Below are 26,132 nucleotides of genomic sequence, written 5' to 3' on the forward strand. Positions count from 1 at the left end.
AGAAGCGATCGCGCCAGTGCGCGTGAGTTGGGATAAGTGACAAAATCCCACCCTGAGCCGACTGAGTAAGGTCGTGGCTGAGTATGGCGAGTAAACATGCTCAATTGCCAAAGTTCTAATCTTGTAAGAGTTTTAGAGCCGGCCGTTTTGATTTTGGAGTTTTATCTTTTAGAATTCTCTAAGATCATAAATCCGAGCTCACTGTTACTGTCATCTCTCTCAAGGAGAACAATTGTTTAACGTGGAAATGGGTAAACTGTAAGGTCCTGAGAGAAATCCCGGGTACTCCCTTATATGGGCTATACAGGTATGTGTGGCCCCAAAGGGTATGGTTTTTCAGCCGTAAATAGGCTATCGATTTTAGCTGATTTTGGCAATTTTGGTCACAAATAGGGTATGGTTTTTGCACTCTAGCCTTGATATGGTATGTTTTGAAGAAGAAGCACTTTTCCATCATTATCGAAAAGAAAGTCAACAAAAGCCCTTCACAAATTATGTTTACGGTAATTTAACATTGGTCTGAACTTGGGAACTAATTATAACGCAGGTATTAAACAGGGTTTTGATTTAAGGGTCAAGTCATAAATAGGGTTTCGAATTTTCGGTCAGGTCATAAATAGGGTAGAGAAAATCGCATATATTGGTCATAAATAGGGTTAGGGTTTTGGAAAGGGGGCCGCACAACCCCACCCAATTTTTCTGAGAGTACCCTCCCCACCCGGGAGAGAAAGTCTCTTCTCTGTGGTTATAATAGCAGACTCTTGAAACAAAATTCTGAAAGAGTTCTCGAGGCTAACACTAAAATGAAAACATACGCTCAATCAATAGATTTAAGCCGGATGTAATGGATTCAAACGACGAGAGGAATGATTTTTCTGCGTGCGTCTGAATGGCAATACATGTCAGTATAATGTCAGGCATAAGCATAGGACGGTTAATCCGCCTTTGTACATCTTGAACGACGAATTGAAAACTCAGAGCGTTTTTACACCAGACGTATGAAACAGCAGACGCCCAATACGGCAAACACCAGGCGCAGAAAGAAAACAAACAAAAAGTGGAAAACATTTGAATACACGAACAAACATTGTCTTTATTAGATTATCATCTGACAGAATGTTCAGCAGTTAACAATACAGTGGCTGTTAGAAGCTGGAGGAATTTTTATGACTTTAGGGATGACAAGAACAGGATTTAACAAGTTCGTACAAAGCTTCCCGCAAAATGTTTTCTTAAATGTCAAAAAAGCCCAGTTTGGAATAGCTATCGTTTCACTAGTTACCAGAATTTCAATGAATTACAATGTAGCTCGATTGTAGCCACGTATGAAAAACTAAGAAAAAGTAGGTCCGCGTGGTGTACATATTTTTAATGTAAAATCCGTTAACAATAACAGTTTGAGTGCAGCTATGTAATGGATGGCTTTTCGATTACACGATGACGCATTTGCCTTCCCTTACTTTCGTTGACGAGGCAGGATGAAAATATCTCCCGGAATTGATGCTTTTCAGTTGCTTATTGCTGAGGAGACCTTTGAATATTCTCGCCGAATAAGCGTTCACAGCTCTCGTGGTATTCGAACGCGTGGGTATGTCAGTTTTCCAGATCCATTCATTCTTGTCAGGATCATAACATTCTACTCTTGTATCTAATGGTGAAGCGGGTCTATAAAACATCCAGCAGCCAAGAGCATACAGTTGGTCATCAACTGACAAAAGCTTGGGACAAACTCCCGGTCTGATGTAGAAGCTTGCAATAAACTGCCACTCATTTGTTGTTTCACTGTACACTTCACATTGACATGTTACTAAACGATATCCCAGTTCAACCTTTCCAGTGATGAATATTCTTCCGTTACATGCAGCTCCGCTCAGGCCCACTTTCGGTCGTTGAATGTCAGCCACCTTGTCCCATTGGTTTCTGCTAATATTGTACCTGTAAACATCAGTGTAGAGTGTAAGCTCCTCATACTCATTTGTTTCTGCAGCAATCCATTCTTCACCGCCAATAAAATAGACAAAATCGTCTTTGGCTACGATGCAAACATTTTTTCTTGCGTCCAAATGATCAAATGAAGTTACATCTTCCCACGAATTTGAATCCTGTTTGTATTTTATGATGGAGGAAATACATTTCTTCCTTTCTTCGCTTCTAACATCCCGTCGTACTTTGTAGTCCACATCTCGCCTTCCACACACCAGAGCGTATATTTCATCGTCATTGACAACAAATATTTCTTCTAATACCATGGCAAAATCTATGTCTGGTAACCCGCTAACAGACACCGAGTTTGAATATAGATCATAGCTTGCAAATCCAAGCGTATCTAAAGACCTATGTTGAAGTGAATGCAGTTTACCTCGACAAAAGATCAATCCTCCCTTCTCTGGGTAATTACGAGGCATTTCACCTAGCTTACACCATCTTCCCTCACCAGGAAAATAACACAAAATAGGTTGACCATTCTGCTTACAGCTGTTATTCGGGGTTACTGCGCTAGTGACAACCATAACAGAGGTCTCGAGCGACTTTCTAGGTGCAATGGACAAATTACCATACTTGTGTGAGTCACATAAATTTATAGCGTCCACCACACGATTCAAACAGCATTCATTGTCTTTCACCAAATCATTCTTTAGAATATCACTTGGTAGAAAGTCACGCGATACAAAAACAACTCGAACGTGACCAAATAACTCGGCGAAATATTTCTGTCGTTTGTATCTGTCGTGATCAATCCACGCTAGAATAATCTTAAACACGTCTTCTTCGGCGCCAACATTTATTTCATCACTTGAAAGCCACATTTCCATTTCTTTGCTCGACATATTAAGAACCTCTTCACGGTTCGTTTCGTACACGGCGGTGAAATTTGCAAAGAAGTATTTTTCGGTCTTCGCAAAAAGTTCTTCGCATTGATATCTTTGGGAAAAATTGTAAAGTGAAATACAGTTTGAATTAGTCAACATCTCTCCTAAAGCTGCCTCAGCGAGCCTTTTTAAGTACGGAAGAAAAAAATAATCGGCTAAAACGACAAGGTCTCGGGCATTCTCTTCAGCCAATATCTGAACATCACCCGTGTAAATAAACTGCAGTGTATTTCTCATAGCAGACTCGGAAAACATCTCCAAACGAATAATTCCTTCTCTGGACTCCCTCATGTCGCTGTTTAGTAGTTTTTCAAAGAAAGGACTTGCGTCTGAGAGAATTTGTTTATGAGCTTTGAATTCTTTGCCATCTTTGACCACCAAAATAACATCGCATCGCTGATCAGGCGTCTCTTTTGGCATAAAGAGTTCATTTTCTTTCCTTGGACTTGAGGTAACGCGCTCAGAAGTATATTCAGGCTGAAATAAGGCGGCCATCTCTTAGCTTACCAAAATAGCAGACGCTTTGGTTTTAAAGACGCTAGACTGCGAAGGATTCTTGACTTTCCGCTTGTCGTTTCAGCGCCGTTTCACTTCAGTTCCCTCGGCTCTATTTCGTTTCCATTAATTTGTTCTTTCGGAAATAATGATCGGAAAACTCATCTGTGTTCGTAGACCGTTTAATAGTGTTCTTTGTGTTACAACCAATTAGGGATGAAGGTTAAGAAAACTACTTGATCCCTCCTCTCGATCGGTAGCAAGCGGAAAACACGATATGTTCGCGCATGGTTCACGGCACAGCGCAATTTCGAATGCAGCGTCATTGTCGTCCCCTGTGCTACTCGTCTTAAATGTCGTTGACGAGAAGCCCCCCCGTTTCGCCGACCACGCGACTAAAAGAAACGGAGGCTCTGGGGACGAGAATGATGCAGCTTGCGCGCGCAACTAGAATATGTGCGAAATTGGATCCAACGATACCCTAACAACTAAGAAATACAACCAACGTTAGTTTTCTGTCAACTTTGTACACAGTAATGTAGCAAAGCAAGTAAAATGATGTTCTCGCAAGTTGCAGAGCTGGTGGTAACACGCGCAATTTAGTTTTAAATTTTAACAACATTATTGCGCGATAAGTTTCACCATGGGTACCCTCCCAATCCTGGTCACCTTGGCCACCCTCCCCAACCTCGCTACATTTGCCACCCTTGAAACCCTGGCACCACTCCTGGTGGGAAGGATGTCTCCTATCGTATTGACAGGAAGTCGTCCTATTCCGCACCGGGCAAAAAGGAAATAAAAGAAATACGCTCCCGATGTTGCCATTAGCTAAATATGCTCTCTCAGTTGTTTGTTGAAAATTACACCGTGCATAAATAATGGCGAAGGGCAAACCTACCAGGACTTGTATTGAAAAAGTTAATCATCGCAAGCGACTGAATCAAAGCTCACCTTATTGATATCAAACGTTCGCGAACCTACACAGTCAGCGTGCTGCAAAATTAAACACCACGATCGTTGTTCACGGATTGGGGAAATAAAGAAGACAAGTATAAACTGGTATTTTATTACACTTGCGTTCAGATGTTGAAATCCAGAATACTTCATCGACCACCAGTTTTACTCTGTTTCAAACAATGTTCTCGCAGTTGGCATGTTGTTGTCATGATTTCTATGTAGAATCTAGCGGCTGCTATTTTTCTCGGCTTTAATTTTTCTTTGGCGGGATTTTGAGGTTCTCCTTTCAACTTGCAAGATAAAGTCCCATGGAAACTCTTCGCAGGAAGTTGCATGATAACGCCACTGATTTGGTTCAAATTTTCACTGCTCGAACGAGATTCAGAAATATTCCACATCCGCTTGTTCCGCTGTTTGTGTGACCAGTCTCACATTTCCACCCAGACCACAGTATCAGTCAACAGAAAGAGTAACAGACAGAAACAGAAAACATAAACATTGTTTTCTCTCGTGCTGGTTGCAAATAATCCACCCCTCAATGAAAGAGGGTGAGGATTTCCAAAACAGTGACCTTTCAGTTATAAGATTGTACCACAGAATACGTCTTGAGCGCAGGCGATCGAGTGAAGTGCGTTCATTCTACAATGACTTCTTCAGTATCACTACGTGTCGGAGAAATGTCCCACAAAGTTTTGACATCGTTGTTCTTCACAAAGAAATTGCCGCAATTTCTTGATAAATAAAAGGAAACGAGCTTGTGAAGGAGAGTAGTCATCAAAACAGATATAAACACGAAGATTTTCCGTTTAGAAAATTTGTTTGTTGATGTACTCAACACCTGCTGGTTTTTAATTGCCTGTATTCTATGTGCATTAGTCTTGGGAATAGACAAGACAGCAATGTGCAAAAAGGCTAACAAATTAACAATTTGATTTCTACACAATTAAAGATAAGAATGTGTTAGAAAAATACATTTTTTATGATACATTATTAATTAAATTATTGATAGTTCTCATATTGAAATTACTTGATATTCAGGTAATAAAATTTCTAATTATTTCTTAATATTATACGTATTTGTTTATTTATTAATTCATATTTAACAAAATGGCACACTGACTAGAGGCTTTTCTTACTCTCGTTATAAATATAGAAAATCTTGTCTCTGTGTAATAAAATATTGTTGCTGACATCTTATCCTGCTATGTTAAAGGAATGGAAAACGCGGGCGGTGAGTTATGTCTCCCCACTGCGTGTAACTTGCACTGGTCTCGCGCGCTCGCCTCGCGCTCAGCTTCGAAACTCACAAAAGCATGTGTTACGTTTTAATTACGCAATACATAACGGAGTCTTGACGGACTGGTAAAGTGCGTGTGTCTAACCTGACAACAACAGTAAGACAAGCCTTAGACACTCCATGTGTTTATCTTATAGTTACAGGATATCTCGGGAAGCCAAGCAATATGAATGAAGATAAACATTATCTATGGTCGCATATTACTATTGAATAGTCACGTGTTTCAAGTCTTGAACAAGTCGACTTTTCAAATGACCTCTTCTAAGGAATCACGTGATCCACGCCCACTGTGCGCATCATTCCTATCGTGCACAGGGTCATTCCTATTGTCACGTGAATGTCCACGTTTTGAACACGTGCTCTCCTCGTGCTTTGACGGTGAAATGCTGTCGTTTGTTTCTGGCGGGATCTTGATTTCTAATGTCCTTCGCCTTCGCCTTCTAGCTCCTTTTTCTACTTTCCCTCCTTTGGTTTGCTTCTCTCTATTGGCTTGCTCTTTTGTGGAGCTCGATTCAAGGTTTAAAACTCCAGTTGAAGATGATCGAGATGGAGGCTTAGGCGAGTGAGTGTCCTTCACGCTACAACTTATCTTCAGAGCAGAGTTGTGCCTTTCCTTGACACGTTCTCCGTGTTCCTGTATCAAAGATAATTTGACGCCTTCAATCGACGCGTCATGTTTCAGAGGGGAATTTAGTGTCGCAGGTGGCAAGCGAGATCTCAACAACAAACTTTCAGGGGTCTTGGAGAGCTCCGCCTTATCTTGTATTTCCACAAGCCGACCCAAAGTATTGTTTATACTCTTGAGTAGTTCTTTGCCTCCCGTTGTAGCAATTGAATGCCGTTGACTAGGAAGCCGTTTGTCGGCGGACGGTGAGCAATAAACATTCCTCCAGGTTTGCGCATGCCTAGTATCTGGTGCATTGTACTGAGCATGATCACGTGATCGGTCTTCATTAGCACGTAACATTAGTTCGTCTTTCTCGTCTTGAGCCTTTATCGCTGTTAATTGGCAACATAGCCCGTAAGGGGGCAGTGAAGGTGGATCTTTGGTCTTTCGCTTTGCCTCCGTATAGGAAGAGGGCGTGTTGAAATGGAATGGACTGGGAACCGGTTGTCTGGGCTGATTTGCTCCCGGGCTCCTAGACGGAAAGTAGGAATGCGGAAGAGAAAATCTTCTGTGGTTAAAATTGACCTGGAAATAAAAATGATCGCGTTAGCAGGCATAAACGATATCCCTCCCTGAGTAAGGTTATGGCTGAGTATGGCGAGTAAACATGTTCACTTGCAAAACTGCCAACCCTTATACAGTCGAACCTCTATTAACTGCCCCCCTACTAAGCGACCATCCTTTATTTGGCGGCCAGCGGGCAAAGTCGCGGAAAAAGTTTCAGCTATGCAATGTAATTAAAACTTCTATTCAACGGGCAGCGGCGGCCAGCTTCTTGCCTTCCCAAGGGTGCTTTTGTTTTATTTTATACCTCTTTTAAACGGCCAGGAAGATTTGAAGTTGGCCAGATGACGGTAAAAGAATGACAATGTGGAATACTGTTAAAACACATTTTCAGCACTATTTAATTAAAACAGTCACAACAGTTTGTTTGTATAGCAGACGAGCCAGTGTTGGGTTGACAGACACATCGCGTCCATGCACATCATTGTTTCTTTGGCTTTTGTTAATATTATGGACCGTATTATAACCATCATTGTTCTACTTTTTCTCCACTTGCATTTGTTTGTACTTTTATTTGATAAACTGAAAGCTGGACCACGCCCAACGTTATTTTCGGGTGAACCTCTATTAAACGGCCACCTCTATTAAGCGGCCAGTTGTCTCGTCCCCGAGAGTGGCCGCTTAATAGAGGTTCAACTGTATATAGATTTAGCCAATCCTAAAAGCGGAATTAACGCCTGTGCGGTTTCTTCAAAGCCCCGCTAACCAAGGACAAGCGAGAATTATGATTGGAGTTTTGTAAATCTGCGATGAGGTTTTATGTTTATATTGTTTGGCTTATTGTTTTGAAACCAAATAAAACATAAGCAGTGAAAAGCATTTTTATAGAGGAAAAATTTATACTTCGGTTAACTGTCAATGATGGGTCGGTGTTAACCGCCTTCCGAACAACTCGGTCCTGATTGCGGCAAGTTAACATGGCTCGAACCCGCGATCCAATCGAAAACCCGCACTTGGTCAGCGGTCACATTTAGAAAAACATGTGACCTCGATAAGCTTGTAATTTGGAACGGCGATATGGTAACGGATAGCTCGTTTTGACAGGTGTCAATTAACCTTAAAATGGATGTCCAAAATCAGAGACGTACGCTATAAACCAAGACTCCAAGGCCGCGTGTCTCGGTCAATCATGTTGCGCGACGCCGTCGTCGCGGTCGTGCGTGCTCGCCCTCAAGAAATACCGCTAGCCATGATTACCATGAGAAAATCAATTCATGGGTTTCCTTTTCTTTCCTGTATGGGCATGGTGCTCCGCTTAGCGGGTCTTCGGGCAGCCGGAGCTCGGCTATTAGAGTTTTAGAGGCGGCCGTTTTGGTTTCGTTTCCCAATAGGAACAATTGTTTAAGGCGCAAATGGGTTAGCTGTAATGTCCCGAGAGAAATTCTCTTCTCTGTGGTTAGCAAAGCAGACTCTTTTAGCAAAATTCTAAAATACCTCTCGAGGTTAGCACTAAAATGAAAAAATGCGCACAATCAATAGATTTAAGCCGGATGAAATGGATTCCAACGCTAAGACGGATTATCTGTCTGCGTGCGCCTCAATGGCAATGCGTGTCAGTATAAAGTCAGGCAGAGGACGGTTAATTCGTTGACACGAACTATCCACCTTTGTACATCTTGAACGTCGAATTGAGAACTCAGAGCGTTTTACACCAGACGCATAAAACAGCAGACGCCTACTCCGTCAAATACCAGGAGCAAAAAGAAAAGAAACGAAAAGAACATCTGAATGCAAAAGCAGACATTATCTTTAAAGGGTTATCGTCAGACAAAATGTTTAGCAGTTAACCGCGACACAGTGGCTGTTGAAAGCTGGATGGGGTTTTATGTATTTGGGGAAGACAAAATTTGGGTTGACAAGTTGTAAGTCCAAAGTTTCCCCACAATATCTTAGTTTACATATCAACAAAGTAGCTCAGTTTGGAGCACTCATCGTTTCACTAGTTACCAGGATTTCAATGATTAACAATGTAGCTCGATGGTGTACATGTTGTTACATAATGTTCGTTAACAATGGCAGCTCAAGCTCAGCAATATGGCGGATGGTAATTGAATTATTACCCGTCAGGCTCTTCAATTACATAATGACACATTTGCCATCACCCGCTTCCGCTGACCAGGCAGCAGGAACAAATCTCCTGGGATTGTGGCTTTTCAATTGATGATTGCTGAGGAAGCCTTTGAATATTCTCGCCGAATAAGCGTTCACAGTTCTTGTAGTATTCGAACGTGTTCGGATGGGTATTTCCGTTTTCAAGATCCATTCATTCTTGTCAGGATCATAACATTCTACTCGTGTACCAGCTGGCGAGTCGCCTTCATTCCGCATGCAGCTGCCAAGAGCATACAGTTGATCATCTACTGACAAAAGCTTGGGACGTACCCCCGGTCTGATGTTCAAGCTTGCAATAGACTGCCATTCATTCGTTGTTTCACAGTATACTTCACATTGACATCTTCCGTGATACCCAGGATCAACCTTTCCAGTCATGAAAATTCTTCCGTTACACGTAGCTCCGCTGAGGAACTTTTTCGGTTGTTGAATATCAGCCACCTTGTCCCATTGCTTTCTACTAAGATTGTACCTGTAAACATCAGTGTAGCACTTTAACAACTCTTTCCCATTCCTTTTAAGTCTTTCTTCACCGCCAATAAAATACACAAAATCATCTTTGGCTACAATGCAGAAATCTTCTCTTCTATCCAAATGATCAAATGAAGTTACATCTTCCCACGAATTTGATTCCACTTTGTACTTTCTGATAGAGGAGACGCATTTTTCCCTGTCAATGTTGACCTCCCTAGACCAGCGGTCTCTTCTGTATTCCACAGCTCGCATTTCAGACATCAGAGCGTACATTTCATTGTCATTACTAACAAATATTTCCCGTAATGGCCACCTGTCGAAATCTATGTATGGTAACCTTGTCCAACAGTTCGAGTATGGATTATAGCATGTCAGTTCAGACGATAGCCAGTATGAATTCATTACCTTACTATATAGTTTACCTCGATAAAAGACAAATTCTCCGTCCCCTGAATATTCACGAGGCATTTCACCTAGCTTACACCACCTACCCTCACCAGGAAAATAACACAAAATGGGTTGACAATTCAGTTTGTGGGTGACTAAGCTAGTGACAACTATAACTGAGGTTTCGAGCGACTTTCTAGGTGAAATGGACAAATTACCATAGTTTTGTGAGTCAATTAAATTTATAGCGTCCACCACACGATTCAGACAGCTTTCATTATCTTTCACCAAATTATTCTTCAGAATATCACTGGATAGAAAGTCACGCGATGCAAAAACAAGTCGAACGTGACTACATAACTCGGCGAAATATTTCTGTCGTTTGTTTCTGTCGTGATCAATCCATGCTAGAATAATCTTAAACACGTCTTCTTCGGCGCCAACATTTATTTCATCACTTGAAAGCCACATTTCCATTTCTTTGCACGACATATTAAGAACCTCCTCACGGTTCGTTTCGTACACCGCGGTGAAATTTGCATAGATGTAATTTTCGCTCTTGGCCAAAAGTTCTTCGCATTGATATCTTTGCGAAAAATAGTAACCGGAAATACAGTTTGAAGTATTCAACATTTTTTCAAGTTTGGAAGAAATAAGTAATCGGCTGAAAAGACAAGGTCTCGGGCATTGTCTTCAGCTAATATCTGAACATCACCCGTGTAAATAAACTGCAGTGTATTTCTCATAGCAGACTCGGAAAACATCTCCAAACGAACAATTCCTTCTCTGGACTCCTTCATGTCGCTGTTTAGTAGTTTTTCAAAGAAGGGACTTGCCTCTGAAAGAACTTGCTTGTGAGCTTTGAATTCGTTTCCATCTTCGACCACCAAAATGACGTCGCATCGCTGATCGGGCGTCTCTTTTGGCATAAACACTTCATAATTACTTCGACTTGAAGTTAAGGCTGCCATCGTTCAACGGAGCAAGATGGAAGAAGCTTAGTTTTAAGGACGCTAGATTGCGAAGGATTTCGTTTCCGCTTGTCGTTTCAGTCCTCGTTCACTTTAGTTCTCTCGGCTCTCTCTCGGGTCGGAAACAACCGACGGTTCGTATACTCTTTCATTCGTTTTTCATTCCGTTTGGACACTTGGATGGTTTGCTTTATCTTTAAAAACGAGACTACGGCCATAAACATTTTGTAGATTTACTGAGCTGGCGCTTTCTTATCAGTAGAATGCGTGGCAAACGGGAAACACGAACAGATGTTTGAACATGGTTCATGGCACAAGCGGAAGTCGAAAGCAGCGGTTCGAAAGCGTTTTCAACCCTGCTCGCGTGACCAACAGATGCGCGAGTTGTCACGCCTGAGCAAAATGACCCTATAAGCTAAAAGATTATAAAGCCAACACTATTTTTTCGCAATTTGTCACGGAATAATATAACAATGCAAATTAAATGACGTTTCTGCTCGGCTTGTCACAACGCGAGTGGTAAGACGTGCAACAGGGCTTTGCGACTTGTAATGCAACATTGTTGCGTAACAAGTGGCAAGGAAAAAGTCGCCTTCAGGAATTCGCGAGAAAGCTTTCGAAACGGACATAATTTGGGGATGCGAAAATAATAAGGATTATTATACACTGAGCTCACTATCTCTATTCTGATTGGCCGAAAGCGTACAGTGAATTTTCGAAATCAGCGCCTGTGACGTCATCTAGCTGTAGATTATACAATAATCATGTCAAGGACACTCAAGGTCACGGGTAATCAGGTCATGTATGACTGCGGTGCATGATTCCTAAGGGTAATCATGTCAAGTTCGCGCGCTTTGTGTTGCTTGCCGTCAGTGAAGAAGCAAAAACATGACTTCCATTTTTTTTTTTCGTTATAAGTATCAGTAATAAAACAATTATTAGACTCGGTTTTTGTGATATCCAGAATTATCGAGGTCTCGGTAAGGGTTATCAACCTCATCAGCGCGAAGCCTTCAACTTCGGCTGATAGCCCCTACCTCGACCTTGATTATTCTGGATATCACAAAAACCAAATCTAACAATTGTTTATCATTATACATTGTAGTCACCATCTGTCTTCTCATTGGCTAAAAGCCTACATTTAATGCTGGGAAACAGCGCAACCTACAGATTAGTGAGTAATCCGTAGGTTTCGTGCGCAATGCATGATTTCCGAGAGCAATGTCAAGTTCACGTAAGAACGTGGCTTGTCGAAAATAAACTGCGTTCGGTGCGATAATGCGTTTGTCGTTATTTTCTGATACAATGTATAACAAAACAATTATGAGATTCGGTTTTTGTGATATCCGAAATAATCAAGGTCTCGGTCAGTGTTATCAGTCTCAGCCTTCGGCTGCGGCCGATAACACTTACCTCGACCTTGATCATTCCGGATATCACAAAAACCTCATCCAAGAATTGTTTACAATTTTACGCGATTAATTTTCGCGCGCTTAATTTTCACCTATCTTCACTACCTGGAAATTAAACTTCTCTGAAGACAAAAGACAACAGGATTCATCTGAAGCGAACAACAAATACATTCTTTGTAATTACCTTGTCGGGTGAATCCAGTTTCATTTGCTGTAACGGGATGGAAATGATCTTTGCATTTATGAGAGACACTTTGCCTATCGATGGCGTGTTGGCTCGTGAATGTCTGGGCGAGGACCCGGCGTGTTTCGTCTCAATAACACGTCGAGGAGACCCTACGCGGGTGTTTACCGTATTTTCTTTCCTTTCCTGTTCATTTTGCTCAGTGGATTCTTTGTCGACCGTAGCTTTGCTTTCGATCAAAATATGCGACAGGTTCATGGATAACTTCCGACCATTCACTCCCGCAACTTCCACTGAAGCATAGTTGCACGACGTCTTTCGGGAAATTTCAATGCCCGCGTCACTTAAAACGCTACAAGTTCGGTCTTTTTGCTCGCCAGAAGCATCTCTATCGGTTTCGCTTTCTAACTTCTTGGATATCATATCACCTTGAATATTGCGGGCATTTTCTAAAAGATCCCCGTCAAGTTTGGACAAATTTTCTTGGCTTAGAGAATGAAGCTCTTTCCGACCAGCGGGAACCGTTAAGTTCTTCGTCTCCAAACCTGATTCATTCGAAGTACTTTCCTGTTTATCGTTAAAATCACACGCCTTTACTGTCGCAACTTTGCATTCAGCTCTCTTTTTAATCGCATTTTTATTTTCCTTATCTTGTGAAGCACCTCGCGAGTTCCGAACGGACTCGGAATTGTTCGTCTCGAACTCGGAATTGCGCGTTACGTCGTTCATGGTGCGTTCAGCTTTTCTAGGATGCTTGATGTAGTACCGTCTTAGTTTCCTTTGTAGAAGATGGTACACAGTTGATGTCGCGGTAGACCTGTGAAAAGGGAATAGACACAATACGAAAGGACAGTGTTAGAGAATACTTCCGTTTTAGGTGCAACTTAACGTTAAAGCTTAAGGACATGCATTGATTTGGTAATATTTGCCGACACGATTGACAATTTTGATCAAAGAACATGCGATTATAAAAGGATCATAGAAATCCTGTCTTTATCCTGTGAGCTAGGGTTAAAGCTTTTCGTTTCCCATAAAAACTAAGAGTTAGGCCCAGTTCAGGCACCGCACTTTCCATGAGCCGAACAAAATACATTGAATTAAGTACATGCATGAAAAGTTCGGCGTTTGAATCAATTAACAACGGCTATTTGAATTTGGAACGGCCCAGCCGTTCTTCCCGCCTAGCTCAGCCGGAAATTTCGGCTTTGGAACGTAGAACTTTTTATGAGCCGAACCTAATGCATAAATTATTATGACGTATTTTACAAGCAGTTTTCACTTTGCCTGAAAGTCGCTGACATTTCGATGTGATTTGGTTTAATTAAGTCCGGTAAAGTTCGGCGAAGTAAGTTCGACGTCAGAATCAATAGGTGTACTTTTGATAATTTGAGTCGGTCCAAATTCGAATTAAATTCGGCTCAAGAAAAGTTCGGCGTCTGAACTGGGCCTTACTCAATTATTGGGATTAATTAAAAAGGGGTAAGGATTAGAACCGGGAAATTGAAATCTTCACTGCTTTCCCAAATCCGACCAAATTTCTCCCCTAATGTGATAATCTGCATTGCAATTCATTAGATAATGGAACTGGTTCACATATATATCCAGCGACTCTGAAAGGTTACTTTCGACATTTTAATTCTAGCCTGGTTGCGGGGGCACCGACCTAAAAGTAACTTAGACATCAAATCGAGGCTCAGCCTCGTCTTGGCGCATCTGTCCTCAGCGTGCAGCAGATACTGAGGCCAATACGATAATGCATAGACCCTTTGCTTAAATGGCGCCCAAATTTGAATAACAATACTTATACATCTAAAGCGTCACAATCATGTGAAATATCCTTTGTATGGAAACATAAATACGAAGCTAAGGATGTACAAAGTACAGTGGAACCCAGCCTTACGGCCACCCCGTTAATACGGCCACCTCGTTATTACGGCCACTTTATTCTGGCCCGAACAAAGCTTAGTCAGTTATTTTCTTATTTAAAGAACCCCTTTAATTTAATACGGCTACCCCGTTAATACGGCCAGTGTTTTTTTGTGGCCCGTTGGTGAACGGATTAACGAGGTTCCACTGTATTGTCATTCAATTTGAGGCGCCATTTATGCAAAGGGTCTATTTTGGTGGCAGGGAAGCGTTTATTCGATATTGGATTTTGAACCTTCTAGCAGCAGATGTCTTGTACATTAAGTGAATAATTGTTCCAGCTATAGCCACACTGTAATAAGAAGGTTAAACGATTCACTCGTCTCCGTGCGGAATTTCTCATCTTCTTGAGGCAGATAAGAATTTTAATTACCGGTTTTGTGTCACAGCTTCAAATATTTCTTCGTGCTTTGAATCCATCTTGTCCACCATGTGCCGCAGTATATTTTTGTCCAGCTCTTCATCCCGCGGATAATTCGGGAACATGATCGGGATCACGGGACCGTCGAATCCCTTTTGCAGCCACTCGTGTCCGAGCGCATCTTCGAGTGTTATTCGTTCCTCTCGGTCAAACGTGAGAAAACGCTGGATGAGGTCTTTACATGCTATTAGAAATAAAAATTAATGCGATAAAATTTGTTGGGGGACACACGAGAGTATAAAAAACACATAACAAGGTTTGGAAATCGTTGGTCAAGATTTAGACCATAGAACTTCTATATACGGGGAAAACAGACAAGCCAAGCGACAACAACAGCATCACCACCACCACCACCACCACCACCACCACCACCACCACCACCACCACCACCACCACCACCAACAAAATCGTGCGTATTTCGTGAAGGGAATAGCGTCGATGAACTTGGTCAATGTATCATTGCTCGAAAGGGATTGTCAAATCGAACATGGCCGCCGTAGACTGCCCCAAGGAAAGGGAAGAAAGACCATTGTCATTCAACACAAGAAATCCCACAAAATAGCGAAGAGTAATTGTCAAGTTGTAATGACAGAATGCAGGAATCATTTAGCTGCCTCGACTGGTAGTCAATTCTCCATTTATTACTGACTGTTCGATCTCTTAATTTTGGCACATTTCCTTGCCAAGCCGTCAAACTGATTTTCGTCTTATATATGTGACTCCCCATTAGCGGGGAGGAGGGGGGGGGGGGGATGAGTATCCCAAGCCCGATTAATTTTTGACCTAAATATCCTCAGGAGCCATCCTGATATCCTATATCCTTTTTATTCTAATTTCAAAAATAAACGATTTTCCTTCTCTATATCCCGTTTTATCTGATCTAAGTATCCCATACCTCACCAATTTTCCCCCAATTATCCCACATCCCGTTAATTTTCTAACTAAATACCCCATATCCCGAAAATCCCTAATAGGGCATATCTGGGGATACAACTCCTTTCCCACTCCTCCCTCGCGCACCACGTATTCAAAATGGCGGTTTGTTTAGCGATAGAGAAGGGGGGGGGGGGGGAGAGGAAGAAAGTCAATAGAAACGGTTCGGTTGAATTATATATAAATTGGGTAAAGAGAGAAACACATAGACAAGTTACGCAAATCAACCTACAGGATGACAGGTGATCCGGAATAGGATTCATTTCATTTCTTTTCATTTTGTTGTAGAGAGTAGTGATGTGGAAAGGTTCGGCGGTGTAGGGAAGTTTTCCGGTCAGCATTGCATACATGTTGACCCCACTGCAAAGAAAAAAAGGACATTGTCAATATGTAGAAAATACAAATATTGTAAAGTGGATTTGTATAAGGTAAGAGGCGCGGTAGGGTCATGGTAAGTGCGCTCGACTCCGGATCGAGCGGCCCGGGTTCGAGTCCTGGCCGCGGTCGGACGTTGTGTTGTGTTCGTGGGTAAGACTTTAATCTCACATAGTCTCTCTCCACCCAGGAGTATAAATGAGTACCGGCGAATTTAATGCCGCGGAGTAAGCCTGCTACGGACTAGCATCCCATCTAGGGGGGAGTAGAAATACTCCTAGTTGCTTCATGCTACTCTGAGAAACCAGAGATAAGCTCTGGCGTGATGGCCATTTCGCCCGTACGCAGATGCGTTAGTACTGCTGACTTGTTGACAACTCTGTGGGAATGAAAGTTATAGCAATAAACGCAAAACATAATTTCACTTAACTGATTCCCTGTAGTTCTGGTTTTAAAGGGACCACATCGTTTTGTGTTAGATACAATAGATAAAAGTCTACTGAGTCTACCGAGGCCCATGTATAGGGTCCATGATTGGTCAATTTGAATTTCCGCTTGCTACTTACATCCAATGGAATCTCGGTACGTCTACGTCATCAGAATAGATTAGGATGGGTTCGGATGGGTTCGTATCTCGGACATTTCACGAGTGATGAAAAAAATGAGGGCACAAAGACAAGAAGAGATAATCTGCTAGCTCTAGCCCCTAGTGAAAAGATGGAGAGTATAAAAAATTCACTTCCACGTACATGCTCCACACGTCCACCTCAGGCCCGTACGGTTTGTGTCCCAGGATCTCTGGGGCCGCATACGCTGGGGACCCGCATTGGGTCTTGAGATGCCCCCTGGTAGATTGTCCGTCCGGCGAAGAGACAAAAAGAGTGTTGCTGAGTCCAAAATCTAGAGTAGATAAATGCGAAAAATGTAAATGAGAATCATTAAAAGCAGGTAAAAGCGAAAACGAGCAATAACTCGCGAGAACACCTCGACTTTTACCCACACGTTAAACAAACGAAGGAACGTAGCTATCTCTTATTAGTATAAATCTACTAGCGTTCTATCACGAATGCCGTTCTCTGATTGGCTTCGCTACTCACTATCTATTCTGTGATAGACAGTGAGTAGCGTAGTAACATGTCCTTGTTAACAAAATGACGGCCGCTTTTGGCGTTTTCGAAGTGTGTGTGAAGAGGATTTAGATTAAGGTTTGAACGACTAGTAGATTTATACTAAAACAATTAGATTATTCGCTCTTGATTTCTATCGCGCCATTGTTGACTCTGGCTGTGCCCTCGCCAATTATCACGCGTTATAGTTCACCACTAAATTTCTCCGATTCTTATTGGTTTAAATTGATCACGTGACGCGATAGTGTTCATCCGCGGAGAGACTATTAACCCACAGTACCCATCCGAGGAAAATACCCGAATGGATATTACTCGTCCGTGAATTTTTTCTCTAAACAAGCGTGCTTATAGAAAATAAACAATTGAAATTGTATTAACTATCGGTCTGATAGTTGTCCCTTGGAAATTTGATGTTCTTCAAACCAGCATATTTGCCCTCGAAGCTTCGCTTCTCGGGCAGATATTTGTTTCAGGAACATCAAATTTCCGCGGGGCAACTATCAGCCGATAGTTCCCCGGCAGAAACACTCTATTGTTTAAATAGAAATCTCGAGCTCATAATCTAATTGTTTAATAGACGAAAAACGTTCAACCCCATAAATAAGCTTAGCTTCCCTGTAGATATTCCCCAGTACACAGGGAATCCCCTGGCCCCGGTACTCACTCCGTCTGTTTATAACCACCTCCGTGGATATGGTAACCGCAAAACCAAACATGACAACAAGGCCCCGTCCACTCTACGCCGCAGAAATTTGAAAAAGCAACAATAACCGGTCATTTTAGATTTTGTATTTGAGAAAAACTTAGGCAGGGAAATCGAGATGTCATCTTTTTCAAAAAACTCCGTTTTCGAAATGTTTTCCGTCCACACTTAAACGCAAAGACGGCGCTCTCAAATGCATCCTGTTTGAAGAACGTTTTCGAAAAGCTCCGTTTTTGCGAAGGATTAGTGTGGACGGTGACGTTAACCGTAGAAATAAAGCTCCGTTTTCAAATTACTCCGGCTTAGTGTGGACGCTGCCCATAATATGAGTTATTCTGAGCTCAGGAATAACTCGATTAGCACTAAGACGCGCCAGAACTCTATCCTACCTATAATCTTGATGTTGTAATCATCGTCTAAAAGAAGATTTTCAACTTTCAAGTCCCTGTAGGAACAAACGAGGCTACGTGTTAAGGCTTTCTGTTTTCGTGATGATGGGTCTTCATAAGTAATCTGCGGCAGTACGCATATCCGTTAGACAGGTAAGTGGATAGAAGATTGGAGAGGGATTTTGATGGATAATGAAGCAGATGAGCGGTAAAATAAATAAAACACGCCTATAAATCTCAGGCAGATACAAATCCCGTCTGTTTCGAGTTCAAAATAACAATAAAGGTCATCTTCCTATTTTGCTGTTTAAATTTAATTTTAGACACGTTTCGATGCTAGTTATCCTTCTGGTATAACACAGCTTTAAGATGTTACGGGATGAAATACTCATTCAAACAGATAATTCGGCCCTGGCTAATTCGCTCATGAATATTTAACAATTATTGCAAAAGCGCGCGTTGGATGTACGAGATGGTAAATAGCCAACTGGGCGCGTAGCGCTGAGTTGGCTATAATCATCTCAAATCCAACAAGCGCGGGGGGAATAATTGATTTATTAAAAACGCTCCCCAAATGAGGAAAACTAATTAACAAATAAAGAAGCCTAAGCCGCGTATTACACTGTCATAAAACTCGACGGGCATTTGAGAACATGAGGGAAACGTACAAAGTATGAACCGCAGGCGAGTGTTTTCTACATTTCTCAAATGTCTGGAGTGTTCTATCACCGTGTAATACACGGCTTAGGCTTCTCCATTTGCTTTGTGAGGTAGATTTCCGATTGCTCGACAAAACGCGACTTCTCGACTGTTTTCGCTTCTTCTTCTTTATTTGTTAAGTTAACCTCGTCTTCAAAACTTTCTGCTGCTTCGCAGAGAACTCCATCACAAATTTCTTCAAAGAAAATGTTTTTCGCCATCTCTAACAAAAATGTTGACTAGAGGAAATATGGCGAAAAACAATAAAACACGCTTTTTCTGGTTTTATACTCTGATAAAACATGGGTTTTTGACCAATCAGAGCGCGCCCAGGGTTCTATTTATATTGTAAACTACAATAAAGGTAAAAATGCCCGAAATAATCATGCCCACATGGTATAATGCGTGGTATAAACCACGCGGGATGTTGGCAGAACACTCGAAGAATTCGTAAATCACGAGCCGCAGGCGAGTGATTTAGAATTCTTCGAGTGTTCTGCCAACATCCCAAGTGGTTTACCATGCTTTTAAACCATAGAAACTTGTGATCTATTGCTTTTATATAATAATTCAGAGGACACGCAAAATTTTCATGAGTTTACTCGCACAATAAACCATAGCTGATTGACCAATCAGAGCGCGCGCATTCATTTGATTATTATATAATGGCTCATATACTAGGATGACTAAGTCAAAGAAAACTCTCGAATTGCGTTATCCAATGATTCAGTTTTCATAATTATAATAAATAGCGTTTCCCGTGGGAGTCTCCTTCTAAAGGTAGTTCACAGAATTAAAGCTAATCCGTTTTGTGTAAATTTTTTTTATTGCTATTCGTATTACTAAGGCTTCCACTATCGTATAAATAGGATAAGCCAAATGTTTCATAGCCAATGTTTGGCTCTTTCCTGCTGCCTCAATCGACTGAAAACTGACTGGGAACTAGTATAACCGGGGTGGCGAGCGTGACAAGTAGTGTCACTTTATAAGATCATGTTGCCATACTAACCACAGTTCACGACAGTTAGAAATCCAACTCTTTTTTTATTTGGCGTGTAAATCGAACTGCGTCACTATAAGTTAATAGGGTCATTTATTGCTAGAAGTCTATAGACCTCCGTTGTGTATTTCGTCCATACCTGTGGAGAATCCCTCCCTGGTGAAGGTAATGCACAGCGGACACAGTTTGTCGAATAAACTTCCTGACTTCTACCTCGCCAAGTTTTCTTCGGTAACAGATGTAATCCATGAGATCCCCTCCTGCTGCAAGCTCTGTGATCAAGTAATACCTGAGTGTAATTGTACAAATGCATTAAGCAAGTCTCAATGCGCGTGCTTAATATCCTTTAATGTTGACAAAAACTCTTTCCCATGGCCGCAAAACGTTTGGTCGGCACCAAGAATCGAGACTTCTGGGCGAAATTAAAAGGTAAGCCAGGGAGGTTTAATCACAGCGGTTAAAAAAGCATGCACCCAATCAAACCGCAACCAGGATTGCCATGTTAGTGACATGTTTCCATGGATTTCAAACACAGCAGGGCTTAAAATAATTATTTACTTAGGAGAAAAGCACCAAAGAGCAGTAAACCAAAAAGAATCAAGGATGACAGTAACATTAGAGAAAACTAAGAAGGATTACGGGGCAAAATTTTGAGGATGCGCCGGTTTGAATGGCAAAAATTCGAGTCCAGACTTTCCGCTCTAAAGAGTGGTACACATTTACCAGCGGAGCTTACCAGGTTACACACATTACCTGTGCTCTGTTTCCACCACCTCCAGTAGTTGAACAATATTAGGATGTCGTATCATCTGCATGATTTTCGCCTCTCGCCGCATATTTTTAGCGACATATTTATCTTGATGAGCTTGCTTCTTGTCTATTATCTTCACAGCGACCTGCGGCGAACGTGAAAAAGAATTAACAACAATAACAACAAAACAGCATGTCCATGCAGTGTAATTAACAGGTTAAATAAAAGAACCGAAACAACGTCGGGAAAGAGTTTCAAATTAAGTAAGGACAAGAGAAAATTTGCTATGGTAGCTTTTTAATCAGTGACGGTTACTACATAGAATTGACAGAAATTTGTCTCATGTAACATACTTGTTTATTATATAATTATATTATTGAATATATGAAATATCATATATTTGAGGAAGATATGAAGACATGACTGATCATCCCTGTTAGACACAACTTAAGCAGTTGTGAAATTAAGACTCAAAATTAAGCAGTTGTGAAATTAAGCCTCAAAAAAAAAAAAAAAAAAAAAAAGAAAGAAAAAGAAAAAAAGAAATTCAGGCCTTAACGGCATCCGAACCCATGACCTCTGCGATACCAGAGCAGTGCTCTACCAACTGAGCTATCGAGCTAACTGGGAGCTGGTCACCTTACAAGTTCGTAATATACACCGGCGTAGATGCATAGTGAAGAATACATAAACAAAAGTCTCCATTTGGCGCGAAGATATGCTCGGATATTTGTCCGCGGACATTATTTGTTCCGAAAAGTGAACAGTTTTCCGAGAACGTAGCTCGAGGAAAACTGTGAGCTTCGAGGAACAAATAATGTCCGAGGACAAATATCCGAGCATATTTTCGCCCAAAATGGAGGCTATTGTGTTTATTATTCTTCAAATCTTTTTCGCAACGCGAGCAGTTTTGAAAATTGTCTCGGTCACGTGACGTGTTTAGACCAATCGCGCGCGAGCGAAAATATTTGATGGATTATAAAAGTGAATATATGAAATATCAAATATTTGAACTGATCATCGCAGTTATACACACAACTTAAGCAGTTGTTAGAGCTGGTAGAGCAGCTGGTAGAGCACTGCACTCAGGTGTCGCAGAAGTCATGGAATCCCGTTCAAGTCTGAATTTTGCTTAGACTTAATTTCACAACTACTGAAGTTCTGTATAACTGAGATGATCAGTCGTGTCTTCATGCTCGTTGATTGTTTAGAGGAGAGGTTTGCAAGGAAAATGGCAACTGGGAACAAAAAGTAACGGTTTAGCAAAGCATGCGCTCGGATATTTTACGAGTTTCCTTTATTTCTCAGAGCCCAGTTGGGGAGAAGAAAAATGCAAGAAATGAAGGAAATATAAGTTCAGATATTTAATCTACAATCACGACTTTTATTTTCATTCATTAATCAAATTTGATAAAATATTTGTGGTCGTAAACGGATGCTCACAGTAACTCGAGGGAGAACTTGAAGTTCAAGGGACGAGAATTTCAGCGAGAAAAAAGCTTTAGCAGTCGACAATAGACACGGGACAGATGCTAACACATATAGCTGAATTGAGCAGTTACCTATGATGACCTATCCTCTTGGAAATAATCACAATCTAATTAATACTTGTAATCCAACTGGAACTTTAAAAAAATCTTGTAGTTGGATGGCATTTAATGTTCAAATTCTGGACGTCCGATTGACTAACTGGGAATATTATACGTTGGCCTACCGAATGCTACAAATAACGTAAAGAACGCACTCAGAAATGATGAATTTTTTTTCCTCCCCTCCCCTCTGCTTTGCTTTTGTTTGCCCATGTTCTTTAATCTACAGAAATTCAACCAAGAACGTCACTAACGGACTCATTTTTTTATCCTCTGTCCCGGGAAGACGAATAGTTGATCGAGCACGCAAAGTGAGACTAAAGTCGACAAACCCCAACAACGGCCCAGTAGCTTTGCTTTCCATTTTTCGTGCCAGTTGCAAGTGAGTTACATCGAATAGTGTAAATATAGTTTCCGGGCAGTTTAACATTGGTACAACGTTTAGAATCAATACGTCAAAACTTTAGCCAGTTTTTCCATTTGAAAAAAGCCTCAAGAGTAGTCTCGTGGAACGTGCGCGCGAGCAATGAAAATGAGCAGGTCCGCGCGCGCGCCAAAGTAATACATGTTGAGTTTGAGTACTACCATAGACGGCGTGTTCGCGGTTGGAATAGGTCACCATTTTGTGATTTGGCAAGGTATAGAAAGCACAGTCTATAACTAATCCAAAATAAATTCAATCTGTAAAGCTCACAAACAAAGGTAACAGCGTGACGGTGACACACATCTGGTCCTGAATTGCTAACAGCTTTTGGAAACAAATTTTGAATTGTAGACTCAGGTGCGCCAAGAATCCCGACTGCAACAAATACCCTTTCAAGTTGTCATTCATCTTCGACAGTCTTGTCATTACTTAATGTTCAATTGAAAAAAAATCGCTTTAGTTTCTTTTTTTTTAATGCCAAATAATAAGGTTTTCAGTTTCGCTCATATCCACGACCTCCATGCAGCTCACGTTTAGCTGTTTTATGGCCGGGAAACGAAAGTAAAAAGAATTGAAGAATTGGATTTATACTATAAGACATTATTAGCAAAGCATTGTAAAATCAACACCATCTTGCTTATCTTCAGAGGGCATATTGTTCTAAAGGATTTTAGAATAGGACAATAAATTAGTTGTTCATAATGCTTCCATCGTGGCATATTTTTTTCTTTTTCTTTTTTTTTTTTTATAATCCTCTCAAGGAAATGCTCTGAAAGTGTGTAAATCAGTTGCTTAAAATTCGTGTTATAGTCTTTATTTTGAGCGAGCTGAAGTATTTTTAAAATAGTAAATATAAATCCCCTGAGAGACCTGAAAAAAATTAACAAAATCTTATATTTTTTTAATTTCGCTCATCTCATCAATCCAACTGTCCCTTAGAACTCTGGAAATGACGGGATTTCTATACATCGTTGTATGTACTTGATACAAACTTTATCTTCAGTGTAGATACTTACATCACCCCTTGCTTGGGGGAGGAATTTTCTGCATACGCACAGCTTGACAGCATCACATTCCTTAGAGCTTAATTTTCCGTATGGAGCTCGAAACACAGAAAACGTCATAATCCACGCGACATCTTGCTAATCTTTCCAGCCATATGGACTTTTTCTTGAGCTATACTCAAATCAGTTCAGAGGTCAATTGCAGCATACAATTCAAAATACAGTCCACAGAACGCCAAAGGTGTATTTGCACTCTACACATTTTCAAGTATGTAACACATTTTCTCACCACATGTCAGTTCGCTACATCAATTCTGATCAATTATTTAGCGATTATCTACCGAAAAGATAAAATTCCTTGAGTGATATCTTGAAATTTAGAGAAATACGGTCCAATACGGAAAATTTGATATGGGAAATTAACATTTCGAGCACCAGTGGCATTCAATATTTAATAATCATTCATTAATTTAAATTTTCTTTTCTCTAACAAATGTATCTTTCTTTGCCGGGCATAAATGAACCAATATAAACCATTATTGAGGTCTAATTGATACCTTATACTGCTCAAATCAATAAAACAGCAATATTTTGAGACACGTATTCCAGTGACACTAGAAATAACAACACAACACGCACATGTCGGCGCTAACGGCTTTACTAAATCGCAACACAAGTTTGTTTTTGTTCCTTGTCTATGTACACAAGTCAGATTATGTCTTTCGTTTGGCGAAAGATCCGCACAGCTAGCGAAACAATAAAACGGAAACGATAAAACATGATTGGAGCGTGAGAAATCTAAACCGTAAATATAGCTACTTGGTTTCAACATGTCGCTGTCGCAGCAATGTGCAATATCATAAAAGGCGATGAAGGATGAGTTTTTTTTCTTTTCCCTCTAAAAAATTTACTTCATTACAGAGTGTGAAATTCCTAATATTCCTGTCATGAACTCGACTCTGCCGTGTCTGTTCCACAGAGGCACTAAATCAGACTAAATTAATTAATTTCCACGAAGACTTAGAGTGTTTTTACAGGTTTCAACTGTACTAATGTATGCCAAAAAAGCGGAGAACACAAAATAAAAAAGACTGGTAACTTGGTGTGAGACATCAGCATAAAAACACGCCGGTGTTATTGGACCTCATATGGGTCTTGCGGTGAATTATAAATCCATTGACTGTGAAATTCATAGGATGGATTTCAAAATTTGCAACCAAAACAAAACGCAATTTTTGTGCTTTTCTTTTAGGTGAAGAAAAACATTGCCAAAAGCTGTAAACAACTGACTGAGGGCATGCGAGACTAGGCACAGATCAATCCAATCATTTGATAAATTTGCATAAGGTCAAATACTCACTTCGTTTTCTAATACACTCTCGAGTCTTGCGTACAAATATTCTCGCCGACCAACGTGTCGTGCCGTACATGAAAGCCCGATTTAAAAGCACGCATGAAAATGGTCACTAAAAAAATGGCTTACTACTAATACCTTTAAATCCTTTATCCTAATTAATGTAGGCGACACTTTACAAAGTAATCCTCGTTTGTTTGCCAGCTTTGCGTCAGGGTTTCGCTGCCAAATTTGAAGAGCTTCGTTTGATTTTCAACAGGCAGCCGAATGAAAACACAGCAATTAACCTTAAAAGGTACATCATGTTCGACTAATGAAATTTGCGGTCTTGTTGGAGCCTGCTATTGTTGCGATTGCAGGCTATTACAAAGCGAGACGTGTATACCGGTAATCGCAAGTTTACGGCAACACAAGCTTAGTTTAGACTTAAGGTCGTGGATAAATTATGTTGCTGACGTCCTAATTTCCTACCTTTTCTCCAGTCAACACGTGAAATCCTTGCTTTACTCTGGCAAACGATCCTTCGCCGATGGTTTTGCCGAGAAGGTAGTTTCCAATACGCTTGCATTTCAGATATCTTTGCAGTTCTTCTTTCGGGACTTCAGCGACTCCCGCGGGAAGAAAGCCGTTAATTTGTTCGCGAGAATCATCCATGTCTTTACTTTCTGTCGGCGGCATATCACGTACAACCATCACATTCCGTTATCAGCCACCGTTAAAAACAAACGCTAACGACGAGCATGCTTCATAAATACTTGGAAGTGTCTCTTCAACGAAACAGTGCCTCGTGTATCATGGATTTCACGAGCGCAAGCAGAACATGTAAAATGAGCTCAAGTTGTTGTTTGCTCACTGTCAAAACCTGACATGCGAAAAATTTCAAATACTCCAGATGATTCGTCGATCTCTCCAGGTTAATTTGCTCTTATTAAACAAGCCATTATTAATTGAAATCTGATCAAGCGGCTTTGTGGCATGCCGTGTCGTTCAATCTTTCTGATCTCGGAAGTTCGCGCGCGCGCAATCTCGAACTGAAACATCAATATA

At 41.0% G+C, this 26,132-nt stretch overlaps 2 protein-coding genes and 1 pseudogene across 2 annotated transcripts; all 3 read right to left on the reverse strand.

The window, feature by feature from the left end:
- Positions 1-2: 2 nt before the first annotated feature.
- On the reverse strand, positions 3-3,485 carry LOC145481106 (kelch-like protein 40). Its single transcript, XM_081459501.1, has one exon. It carries the CDS (start codon positions 3,363-3,365, stop codon positions 1,431-1,433), a length of 1,935 nt encoding a protein of 644 aa, XP_081315627.1. The 5' UTR covers positions 3,366-3,485; the 3' UTR covers positions 3-1,430.
- A 514-nt stretch (positions 3,486-3,999) lies between these two features.
- Positions 4,000-26,055, reverse strand: LOC145481154 (uncharacterized). Its single transcript, XM_081459574.1, has 9 exons — positions 25,557-26,055; positions 20,717-20,859; positions 20,103-20,252; positions 18,265-18,320; positions 16,795-16,945; positions 15,903-16,030; positions 14,690-14,921; positions 12,391-13,207; positions 4,000-6,811 (listed from the first exon to the last, which is right to left on the reverse strand). Exons 1-9 carry the CDS (start codon positions 25,776-25,778, stop codon positions 5,867-5,869), a joined length of 2,844 nt encoding a protein of 947 aa, XP_081315700.1. The 5' UTR covers positions 25,779-26,055; the 3' UTR covers positions 4,000-5,866.
- LOC145481165 (kelch-like protein 28) lies at positions 6,798-12,331 on the reverse strand (annotated as a pseudogene).
- Positions 26,056-26,132: the final 77 nt, after the last annotated feature.

The sequence above is a fragment of the Orbicella franksi genome, chromosome 3, assembly GCF_964199315.1.
Source record: "Orbicella franksi chromosome 3, jaOrbFran1.1, whole genome shotgun sequence".
NCBI classification, from domain to species: Eukaryota; Metazoa; Cnidaria; class Anthozoa; order Scleractinia; family Merulinidae; genus Orbicella; species Orbicella franksi.

Coding starts and splice junctions, on each gene's coding strand:
- LOC145481154 (XM_081459574.1), bottom strand. CDS start 25,778: ATGGTTGTACGTGATATGCCGCCGACAGAAAGTAAAGACATGGATGAT. Junction 14,922..15,902: donor TCCGGATCACCTGTCATCCT/GTAGGTTGATTT, acceptor TATTTCTAATAG/CATGTAAAGACCTCATCCAG. Junction 13,208..14,689: donor GAAGCTGTGACACAAAACCG/GTAATTAAAATT, acceptor CCCTTTTCACAG/GTCTACCGCGACATCAACTG.
- LOC145481106 (XM_081459501.1), bottom strand. CDS start 3,365: ATGGCCGCCTTATTTCAGCCTGAATATACTTCTGAGCGCGTTACCTCA.